General features: G+C 33.4%; 1 protein-coding gene across 1 annotated transcript; it reads left to right on the top strand.

Annotated features, from left to right (window-relative positions):
- Nucleotides 1-2,985: 2,985 nt before the first annotated feature.
- LOC124885300 lies at nt 2,986-4,352 on the top strand. The gene has a single exon (XM_047395202.1). The coding sequence runs from the start codon at nt 3,330-3,332 to the stop codon at nt 4,128-4,130; it is 801 nt and encodes a 266-aa protein (XP_047251158.1). The 5' UTR covers nt 2,986-3,329; the 3' UTR covers nt 4,131-4,352.
- The last annotated feature ends 8,302 nt before the right edge of the window (nt 4,353-12,654 follow it).

Genomic DNA, 12,654 nt, shown 5'->3' on the forward strand with positions numbered 1-12,654 from the left:
GATTGTTCTTTTGTATTCACATGAGCTTTTTTTGTTCAACCAAGTTTGAATGCCCAGAGAGGACATAAGTGGTGGCAGTCGAAAAATTATTCCAGTTAATCAGTGAATCAAGGCATTTCTACTTGTATTTAACAGTTCTAACTTGATACCAATATGAAAAAAGACTTTTGCTTGGAAAGAATGACTTCCAATTGGAGGACTCGCAGTTGCATCCAAGCATTCATAACTTCTTGTAAACTACTGTCATGTGAATGTAAAGTGTAAAACTGCATAATGACAGTCAGGGTTAAAGTGGCTCTGAAGTTTAGCTGCTCTAGAATGGTACAATTGTGCAAAGAAAATTAGCTGAACCTCCCTCTGTTTCTGCCCCTTAATTTCAAAAACTGGGCAAACTGAACTTGTGCTTGTGAGGTCCTAGACTTGTAATTCAATTAAGTTGTTACATTCATAAGGGCATACGGCATCAAATTCCCCACTTGTGGGAACCTACTGGATATGTTGTTGTTGTATACAGCATCACATTCATCTGTCTGTTTCTTGCTGGAGGAGCTATTGGAGTTTATAGTTCCTAGGATCGTTTGTTTGAATATCTGACTAGTGTCTTAAAATGGTCCCTTTAATTCCCTTTTCTTCTTTTGGCATCACTATATGGGAATTTGATTGTTGAACAAACATATCTATTTGGTTGGTGAAATATTTTGGTGATTGGTGAATATCATTCTTAGCTAGTTTGGACCCTTAAACATGTATATATATCTTAAGATTTTGGTGTTCAATGGCCTTAAGACTGAAACATCATCCGGTCAAGCTTCACGGAAGAATGGAGAATGAAATATGGAAAAATAAGTTTGTCACATTTCTTGGGTTAACTTTTCTGAGGTTAGGAAGTTTGGAGTCAGTTCCTCTTTTTTGTTCTCTAGGCATTATTCTGCCCCTAGATTGTAAGATGTCTCCTAACACCCAACTCTAGACCATTCAGCTGAATGAACTAACGTGGAAGTGCTAGTGTAGTGCTATCTGAATGTGACATGAAATATTTTGCTCTGGGAAAAGCCCAGCCGTACGCATTGTGCCTGTCTCCCCCACTTCCTATTTGTAAATCGTTTATTGCAGAGACCTCATATCTTAATGTGTATTAGTGGACTATGCTACAACTTTTTGGATGAGAAAGTAATACTGAAAAATGTATGTTACAAGGAAGCAGAGGCTATAGCTGAGCTAACAAAAGTCATTTCTTTCAAGCCAGACTTACAACTGCTCCCCTCTTCGAGCAGCGTTTTATGACTCGATGGGTGACTTCACATCGACAATTCGAGATTGTGAGGCAGCCCTTTGTCTTGACTCCAGCCATGCAGATACACTTGATCTCTATCAGAAAGTAGAGCAACGAGCTAAAGAATAACTACCAACTTGAAGGAGCAAGAGATCTTTATTGAGCTTCTTCGTCGTGATAGTTGTTTGGAAGTGGGTGGCTAAATTTTTTATGGTGCACAGAGGACCAATTCATAATCCATTTCTGGAGCTCGAAATTTTTCATGTCATACAGAATTTTAAACTAGATCTGCAGTGGACATTATGCATGCTCAATAGCAACAAGGAGCAAGAAATTAGAAGTCAACTCTCAAATGGAGAGCTACTGAAGAGAATCAGTGAATCAACTGTACATAACTTTTTTGTTTTGGTTAAAAACTGGCATAGCATTATTATTAGTTACTGGCAAAAGGATGTTCCGCATGGGTAAGCCCATGCGCAGACAATAGAGAAGAGTTATTGAGTATTTGTAGCCACATCCCGGCATACTGGGTTAATAGAGATTAAGTTTATAGTATGGAAAGTAAAAGCTCCTAATTTATCCGCTGGGACTAGTGCTTCAACTGATACAGGAGGTGTAGACAAGATCTGAGCATCCCCAAAATTGGTTTCAGCAAGTCCAAGTTTAGCAAGTGCATCCGCTACCGTGTTTTGCTCCCTAAAGATATGGCGGGGCGGGGCAGCTTGGGTGGCCTTCATCAATGACCTGCAAGAGAACAAAAGATTGTGATAGCGACTGTTGTCAATTTGAAACATGCGTGTCAATTCTGCAGCATCAACATCAATCTCGATAGGCTTTATGTTGTTAGCTGCAGCTATTTCAAGACCTTTCTTGAGTGCAAGTAATTCAGCATGCAAAGGGGTTGTGTGGGGTTTCATGGAGTAGAAATCCATCACCCAGTTTCCATCGTGGTCACGAATGACCCCTCCCAGTCCCGTCCTACCTGAATTTTCACTACACGCCCCATCGGTATTGAGTTTAAAAGTACCCAGTCTTGGAGGATCCCAGCTAACAGGTAGATTGACGTGGTACATAACTTTTTTGGTCAACCATAATGAAATATTTGTGAATCATAGAGCAGAGTTCTCCAGATACTTGTTTTGTCTTAATGCAAAGATAGAGTTCTATAACTTCTGTATTTTCAGAATTAAATGGAATTTGACTTCAAAACTGCAGCTTGCAATGAATTCTAAGCTTTGTTGAGACACTTCTGTATGTGCTGAGACTGTTTTCTAAATTCTACTACACATTTTCAAGTATGCAACACTCTAGCTTTATCTGATTGTTCTTTTGGATTCACTTGAGAGGACAAAATTCTGATTTCCATTTGTAGTAATGCCATTCTTCCCTGTGCCGAGGGACAATCGGAAACAGTCTTCCCATCTTCACAAGATAGGGGTAGGGGTGGAGCCAGCCTTTGGCAAGGGTTTCATCCCCTTCGCTGAAAAATTATTCTATTTATGCATGACTAAAATTAGTTTCTATGTATATATATATATTAGATGTTAGACCCCCTTGGGCTAGTTTTCTTCAATCTTTTGAAACCCCCTTAGTGGAAATCCTGGCTCCGCCTCTGTCATAGGGGTAAGACTATCTTGTGGATTTACATTAGGTATGTTGTTGTGTTGCGAGTCGAGGAAATGAGATCTCGTCCTTTTAAAATTTGAATATAAGTAAATGATCTTTTTAGATCTTTTATGTGTAAAACTGAAGGTGCAAAAATAGTAGTATCTTATAAAAAGACATAAATTAAAAGTACATGCAGTTAGAAGCCACGTGGCACAAAAAAATACTTCTCCTCTTGAGTAACCTGTGAATGACGAAATAAAAATTAGCACTTTTTCAGCTGAACTCCACGAGAAGCCCATAGTTCCAACTATTGGTAATTATGACTAACCTACAACTACTCAACTTTTTAAACTTACTCACACAACTTTACACAAGTGTTCTAACTTTCTTATTTTCTCAAGCTTTATCTTCATTGTTATAGATCCAATATCTTGAAATCCCAACATACATGGAAAAACAACTACAAGAATCAGAAGAAGAGAAAAAAGAAAAATGCACAAGAAAATTAGATTTCAGTGCTCCTCTCTTGTCAACTAGGCGTTCTAGTGAAAAATCTTTGTCGTGTTCCAATATCCCACCACAACTTTCCATAGATATTTTTAATAGAGTGCCATTTTCTTGGGAGCAAAGGCCTGGAAAACCAAAGGAAATGGGGGTCACAAACATTGAAATTGTACCACCTCCGAAATTGCCACCATGTATGTGGCATACAAGAAAAGATCAATTAGCTACAAGTACTACTACTACTACTAATAAATCCTACGATGGCGATATCGACAACGATGATCATGACAACTATGTTGGAAATATTGACAACCAAGATGTTTACTCAGATGCTCTTGATGTTTTTTCGTTAGGGGATGAGTCGATAGACATGCTTGATGGAACAGAAAATAGAAAATCAAATATGGAGGTTGATGATGAGGAGCCTAATTGCGATTGGAATGCTAATAAGCCAGCAGTACCAAATTTCATTATCCAGAGATTTCTTAAAGATGCAAAGGAACTAGCCATTTCATCTGCCTTGGAAAACACTAGGAAGAGAATACTAGAGGATGAGCAAAATGAAAGACGACCATGTAATTTTTCGTCAAAGGCAGTGTCATGTGGATTTGACATGTTTATTCCATGGAGGATAAAACCCAAGCCATGTTGTGTGAAGAATTCTGTAGTGGCAGCTTCTCCAAGAATGAGACCTCAATGGACCAACAGAGACAAATATGCATCAGATGCGGATTCAAAATTTTAATAACACTACATTTATGTGCATCTTGAGGATTAACTAGAGTCAACAGAATCAGAATGGATGTGTTCTATTTTATATTTAGGCTTTAAATTTATTTGAATGTGTATAAGTGATTCGTGATTCGGTGCCCTTCCTTCGTGAGATAGATTATTGACTTAGTATAAATAGTATATACTATTTTGGTACAATATTAAATCAGTTATAATATAGTTTCATTGCAGTTTAAATGCTTATTGGGAAATCAGATTCCCGTGAATTTATTTATTTATTTATTTATTTTCTAGTTATGCTAATTTCATAGCTCTGCTCCTAATGTATAATTATTTGAACCAGTTAAGATGATCCCAATAGACAACGAACCAGGTACATCTGAAGAGGATGATGATAATCGACTATCATTGTTGTTGTAGGAGCAAGTAAATTTTACGCCATACAAATGCAGAATTCTTGAAATGCAAAAAATGAAAAAACGAGTATCAAATCATTTGAATTCTTCATTGCATGTGACAACAATTCCCTCAATTTAGCAATGCAAGAAGAAGATGATTTAAAATGTGAAAGAGAAGAAGAGAATTCAATTTCTAGAGAAAATAACTTGTATTGAGTCTAACTGACTACAAGGTGCAATATATACACATTGATAGATAAATACTTATGGAATGCAAGAAAGTTGGATGAACTAAAGGAGAATTAATCATTTTCTTCACTGGTCTTCAAGAGAATTTGACAGATTGAGAGTAGTTCCTCTGCAAAATTTTTATCATTTTGTATCTTTGCCGAATTTCTTTAGCTCTAGGGAGAATTCGAAGTTCTTGAAGATTTGAAAAAAAAGAAATGACAAGTCATCCAAAAGTATGATGAATATATATCAACACCAAAGCAAAAGAAAAGTCATGCGTAACGAATCAAAATCGGAAGAAGATGAGCAATACCTCTAAAGAAAATTACTTAGACACATATGAAGATGAAGATGAAGATGATTTTGATTGCAAACAAAAGAAAGTGTGTTGTCGAACCTAACAATGTGTGGTCCTTGGTATTTAGACCAATGTACCAGGCTGACTTTTGTGGTGAAATTGGTCATGGATCAACAGAATCAATAGGAATTTTTACTATTTCTAGTCCAATTTTTAAGTAATCCTAATTCCTAAAAATATCCCAATACTGTCTTAAAAAACTAAAGATATGTATAATGTAAGTATAATAACTTTTTTGTAGCTTCTGTTTACGAGTCTGAGAATCAATAGAAAGGTTATCAGTACAAGTAATGTAATGTTTCCACTTGCTTTTTGTTGAGCAAAGTTGCAAGAGCAAAACAAACGAAGGTAAAAACAGGTTGAATAGTTGTATTAAGTAAAGATAAATCAAAAAAAGTGTAGTAAACAGAATCTTAATAATACATAAAGTTAATGCATGCATTATTTTTCCTAATATACACTACCAAACCACCCTGAAATTCAAAAACTCAAACGTGCCACTTTGGAATAAGAAGATGGGAACAGTTTCAACAAATTCAACTCTGATTTGCGGGGCAATAAAGTTTTTTTTTTTTTGGTTTCTCACTCGGTGCTCTCTGGTTTGCGGGGTAATAAAACTTTTTTTTTTTGGTTTCTCACTCAGTGCTCAATGCTTGCATTAGAACCCTGACTAATTCGGATTGCGAGTTGCAGGATCCCCATTATGAGGGTAGCATTCCTAACAGGATTTTCTCCATATCTAAAACTCGAATTCGATATCTCTGATTAAGGGTGGAGCAACCCCTGTACTAAACCACAAACAACACCAACAATAAAGCTGTTAGTATTATTATTATATTATACTCCCTCCGTTTCACAATAAATGAATTGTTGGATTTTGGCACACAGATTAAAGAAAAAGTATTAAAGACATAAATTTAACACAACTTTTTATTTTTACCCCAAAGAAAAAGAAAAGTTAACCTTGTAATATCTTTTCAAAAGTTAATTGGTTGTTAAATCATAAGGATAAATTTGAAAAAAATATTTAATGATTCACTTATTTTGAAACACCAATAAATACCCCAACAATTCAATTATTTTAAAACGAAGAGAATAGTAATAAAAAAATTGAAGGAAGAAATGAAATGAGAAAAAGGAGGAAAAGAGGTAAAGCTTGTCTGCCAAAGTGTTGATATCTACATTATCTTACTTTTGTACCAGCCGTTCTGCCTCTCCTATTTCCCTTTTTCTTTTTCCTCTTACAAATCTCTTACTTCTATTTCACTACAATATACAATCTACCCACCAATATCAACATAACGTTAGAAATGAGAAAATAGTCCAAAGAACCTCCCAAATCTTCAATTAAAAAAAGGGATAAATGGGTCTCGCAACTTGTCCCCTCTAAGAAAGAGTTAAGTCCCTTGAACCACTGGAACAGTTGTTTGACAACTCCATTAGTTATCTCAATAACTTCGCACAGTTATCAAATAACTTTGCCTAGTTGTTGAACAACTTAGTGTAGTTATCGAAAAACTTAGCGCAGTTGTAACAACTATCAAAATTGTTCGATAACTGGAAGAAGTTGTTGGAATGAAAAAAAAAAAAAATTAATAAAAAAACTCAAAAGATTTTTGTCCTTCCACCTAATTTTAAAAACTCGAAGGACCTCACTTAATTGGATAACTTGTTTGCCTCTTTTAATTCAAAGTCCCGTTAGAAATTATAATTTCGAAATAAATTGTGAGATTATTTTATTTTATGCTTCCGTCATCTTAAATGTTATCTTTTTTAGTTTAATTGGGTACAAAATATAAGTAAAAACATGTCTTTAAAGGATCCTTCATTTAATAAATTTGAATTAACGATTAAAAATACACTTGAATATTACTTTTTCGTCTAGTTTCGCTTTCCTGCTATATGCAGTTCTTTTTACCTATTTAAATTATTATAATCTATATATTAACATACACCTTGTTGAGTAGCTAAGGGAGGCTAATGTACACTCTTTATGTTTGTTACAAAAGGGTGTCAAGTGACACTATCTGGATAAATATTTTCATCTGAATAGATCAAAACACATTTAAACTACCACACATACGACTAACTATTCAATGTTCCTATTAGATACTAAAACTATTAGTTGCTAAAAACATCATGTGGACTCACTTTATTTGGGGGGTGGGGGTGGGTTCATCTCTCACGCGTCTATTATTGAGTTTTGACCAACTCAGTTGTAATGTCAAATGTGTGTTTTAATATATAGAGTGTGATAGTTCTTACATGATGAAAATATAGGATAAATGAGGTATGAAGCTAACGAAAATGTTCTTACATAATGAAAACATATGCATAAAATGGGTTTTAACTAGTTCTGCATGAGCAAAATGGGAACTTAATTATCTTCTTTCCCTGCTTTTGATCCTACCCGCTTTATAATATTTTTTAAAAAAAAATTCTTGAAAGATTGATACTTGTCTAAAAGTGAAGAGAAAAATCAGATTGCTTTTGGAAAAAAACACCTCACAAAAGCATAGAACAAACTGCAATTTGCTCTGCTAAAAAGTCATTCAGTTAAACAAAGTTTTTCACTTTGGTCCTTCTAATCTAAAGTGAAATTTGACATAATTAGCATTATATATAGGGGCCTTATTATCTGGGATTGTGGGGACTGATACCCACAAATCACATGATATATGCACCATAATTAACTGAACGTTGGAGACCAAAAGTATCACGAATCTATAATTTTTCAATATTCAAACGCCTAATTTCAAAGATGTATATGTAAATTGAAAGGAAAATTATTGTTACTTCTCTTTTTTCATGGCCAAACACATCGTCAAACACCTAAACTTTACACGAACTTTCACACTCAACTAGCATTTTGGTATGTCATTTTGACACCTTTTACACAATTGGCATAACACGTGTATTTCACTTATTGAAGGAGCGTAGAAAGCCTTTTTCAGCTGATGTGGCGTTTAAGTTGGTACATAAAAAATATATATACTCACTCCCATTAATTTATACCTTCTTCCTCATTTTTAATTGTTATTTTTTTCAATCTCAAGCTTATTTAATGTTAAAAATTGTTTTGCACCATTAATTTATGCTAGTTAACGTTGATTTTATTTGTTTTCTTGAAATTTGTGTTATGAATTTCTTATCATGAATCAATATGTAGTTTGATTTAAGAAGAAAAGAAATGCTTTAAGGCATACATAATTAAAATCATCCTTACATTAGAGGTACTGATCAAGAAAGATGTTGGTCGACGCCACCAAGTGGATCTTCCCCGGACATGTCGATGAATTACTAGTACTCAATGCATTGGACTTGGCTTTCATTATACACTCTTGGGTCATGTTTTTTGTAATACAGCCAAAGATTATTTAATACACTTATTATACAAGTATTGACAAATCCAGGGCTCTCCCATCATGCAAAATTTGTATTAATTGCAGTTGGCCAAGGTATGGTCAAAGGCATTGCAGCATAGGACAGACGTAATATTGGAGAATCATGAAAAGACGAGACATTTGGGTCATGGAATCCAAGGCCACTTACTCACTACTTATTGGCAATAAGCCTACCCCACACGTACAAAATGAGAGATGTATATGCTAAAATTATGACCCGAGAGTATTTCCAAAATAATCTCTCCGCGGATGTTTAAAAATATTAAAAAGCTAAAAAATTATCTTAACAAGGTTTAAATTCGAGATGTCAATTCCATTGAAGACCCTTAAGCTCAACTTAAATGTCAGTACATTCAATCAACTTTTTATTTTAGTGAGTGTTTTTATATATTTCATACCTATTTTTATATATTTTCTATGTAATTATACCTAATTCCGCATTGGGTTTAATGGGTGTCCGAGCACCACAAAAATATATATAGATCCGCCTCCATATACTCTCCACACTTTATTTGTATGATTTCACTGAATATGTTATTTATATATAACAAAATTAGTTTATAAAATGTAACCCGTTTAATCTGGTCAAGTTTAAACAGATTATAGATCAACTCATTTATTGGTTTTAGTTCATTTTGATCAGTCTAATTCGATCTATCTAATAATTGAGGTACTTTTAGCTCAAAATAGCTCGTGAGATTACCGGTTAAAATACTTTTTAAATAATATATTTTTATTCGATATGTTATATACAGTCAAAGAGACTTCTTTTATCAGAGAACTTTAAAAATATTTTACACAAAAACTAGTAAAATTGTCAGGTACTATTAAGTTATGATCATAGCATTTTAATTTTTTTTTACGCATCGATTTGACATACACCATGATGGTAATCCACCTTATTTTAGAAACCAAAAGATAAATTTAACAAATAGGATGAAGGATATGAATAATTAGTTAGCAGTGGATGACACATCAAAGGGTCCTTAATTTGTTTAAATTAAAGTTATATAGTGACTAGTGAGGCAAAGAAAACTAGTTAACTATGTACAAAGTACAAACGAGTAATGCATGAATTAATTATATACTAAGTAACATTTAGTAATATAGAAAGAGTATTTTTTGTTGGTTTTTTTTTTGTTATATAATTTTTGAAATAGTTGCAAAATGCTTGATTAAACCTTCATGTGCCGTGGTTCAGAGGCGGACGCACATGTATAGTAGAGGTGCACGTAAACTCGTTAACGTCGAAAAAAATTGTGTGTATATATGTGTATATATCATGAGAAATTAGGATATAGGTAATAGTGCACTCAAAGAAGATTGAAAGTGCACCTTGGTTGCACTGGTCGGAGCAAGCAATTCCATTCGTGTGACCCAGGATCTATCCTTGGGTAGCGCAATATTTTGCTTTTTATTTTTAATACTTCAAGTTTAAAATCAAAATTGTTGGGCTAAAGAATTGAACCCGCAACCTTGTTGTATGATGAGCACGCCTTTATCATTAAGCTACCACAACCAATTGCTCAAAAATGCTAAAAGTCAGCATATTTGTTGAACTCCATATTTTAAGAAAGTAAATTAAAGTTATTAGCTTAGAAATCATATCTGTTCTATATATTTATTTTTTTAGTATTATTCCTGTCATTGACGATCAATCAAATATGATAATGTTCTTTAATCGACGCTGAAGGTTTTGCTAGCGTCTATGTTAAAATAATATTAGTGCACCTCAGTATTATCAAAAATAAAAAGTGCAAAAAAGTTTCAAGGTCCATTATGTTTAAGCACAAAGTACAAATAAAGCGTAAAATTAAACGAAAAAAGGGCATAAAGGGAGAAAAAATATAAATATATATATAGTCCAAGACTAATAATATAAACATCAACTATGAATATATGAACAAAGAAATTAATTTTTTTTTTATAAAGTGAAATATCAATTGTTTAGTGTTCGTCTCTTCAGAATGCCTCATTGACACGGGAAAGTATATCTTAGAAATTAGAACCTAAACTGCACATTAAGCGAAGCGAGCGCTCAACATATTTTGAATCTTGCTTCAGGGCTTATGCACGCCTTTGACAATACTGGTGCACCCATAGACTTCAAATAATGAGTTTGCCTCAGTTGTGGTTCTGCATATTATTAATCTGTTGTGGTTCTGCATATTATTAATTCAAGAAAAGCAAAATGCGGTGACAGTTGATTTTATCATTTTGTTACTATAATGTTTCTATTACTAATTACTATCCATATTATTATTTCATTCATGAATAGCAAAATGCTGCCAGACTATAATATGCTACTACTAAGTATATTCATGTTGAAACTCACACCAAAATTATTTTGCTTTACAGAGAAAATCAAACGTTGAGAATACTTGAGACAAATTCGATAATCTGGAACCTCTCTGTTGAAGTTGGTTTTGTTTTGAAGAAAGAAAAGTCCTACATCAGAAAATTTTCTTTGTTTGGGAGGAGATTGAGAGTTATAAATAAACTCAACCTCTTCATTGTTAAAATATATACAAAAAGGAAAAAATTATTTATTTCCTTGTTTACTATTAAAGAGATTTAGAGATAAATCTCTTTGAGAATAGTATTTTAGGAAGTGGGGGTGTGTGAAAAAAATATTGTGTATTATATGGTGTAATAATTTTTATATAGTGAATATTTTTCTGGGACGCCGTGGTTTTTCTCCAATTGGAGAGTTTTCCACGTTAAATCTTTGTGTTGTTATTCTTTTTAATTTCTCTGTTATTTTCTGCTTGAAAGCGATCCGAAAGGGGTGAAAAAAAATAGTCCATTTTTTCCAACACTCTCTGCAAGTTACATTTTAAATTAAAACAAGGTTCAATATTGGCGATGTATATAAGTTAAATTCGACGGTAGTTGTTTCTTTGTAAATTGTATTCCACATAAGTCTCCATCTCAACAGGTCCCTAGTGACATGGAGAACAACATCAGCCAATCCATTCTGTGCTAAAGGGACATCTTCGATAGGCCAACATTGGAATATTAATTATTTTACACCTAACAAATCCTTTTTTATGCTATTTTTTTCTTCAAGGAAATATACACTTGATTTTCTTGTTTTCTTTTTTTTTTTTCCTTTCGTTTGGAAAAGGCAAAATGATCTTCTGGACCCATATATTATGTCGTTTTTGTAAGTTGGACACTTTTATTTACATGTTTGTCATCTGGATCCTTGAACCCATCAAAAAACAATATTTCGCACCCTTTGACCGTTGACCTTGCCTATGTGGGATTGAAATGGTGACTAGAATAAAGAGAGTGTAGCCACTTGCCTGGGGTGCGAGTGGGGGTCAATTTTTGGCCAATTTTACATTAAAATAGTTAAAAAAAATAAAAATAAAATTGAAATTTTAAAAAATAAAATAAAAAAGGTCCTTTTTTCCCCTCCATCTTTTTAAATTTAAAAATATTTTTAAAATTTTAAAAATAATTTTAAAATATTTTTAAAAATTTTAAAAAAAATTAAAAAGCGTCCTTTTTTTTCCTCCATTTTTTTAAATTTAAATTTTTTAAAAAAAATTTAAAAATCATTTTAAAAATATTTTTAAAATTTTTTTAAAAAATATTTTTTTCCCTCCCCACCCCATCCCAGCCCGTCCCCACCCCCACACCCCACCCAACCTCATCCCACCCCACCCCCCACCCCATCCCAGCCTCATCCCCACCCCACACCTCACTAGCCCCGTCCAACCCCTCCCCACCCCACCCCAGCCCCCACACCCTTCCCAACCCTAGCCCCTTCCAACCCCCACCCCCCACCCCAACACTCTTCCAGCCCTCCCCCTACGTTCACTTTTTATTTGTTATTTTAATTTTCCCTCTCAATTCAATTCCTTTTTTAATTAAAATTTCAATTTGAAATATTTTTATTTTTTGGGGGATTAAAATTTAAATTTAAATTGAAAGTTAGTGATAGTGAATATTGAAAAAAAATAGTGAATTTCACATGAAAAAAATTAAACCTTTTGTGAATTTGTCGAAAATATTCAAATATAAAAATAAAAAATTTATTATGTTTGTATATATGAATTTATAGTTAAAAATTTAAATTATTTGGAGAAGAATTTTAATTATTTGGAATTTTAATTATTTGGAATGGATTTGATGTTT

Source organism: Capsicum annuum, chromosome 8, assembly GCF_002878395.1.
Source record: "Capsicum annuum cultivar UCD-10X-F1 chromosome 8, UCD10Xv1.1, whole genome shotgun sequence".
NCBI lineage: Eukaryota > Viridiplantae > Streptophyta > Magnoliopsida > Solanales > Solanaceae > Capsicum > Capsicum annuum.

What these genes read in the sequence shown, in the direction of transcription:
- LOC124885300 (XM_047395202.1), top strand. Translation starts at nt 3,330, where the DNA reads ATGGAAAAACAACTACAAGAATCAGAAGAAGAGAAAAAAGAAAAATGC.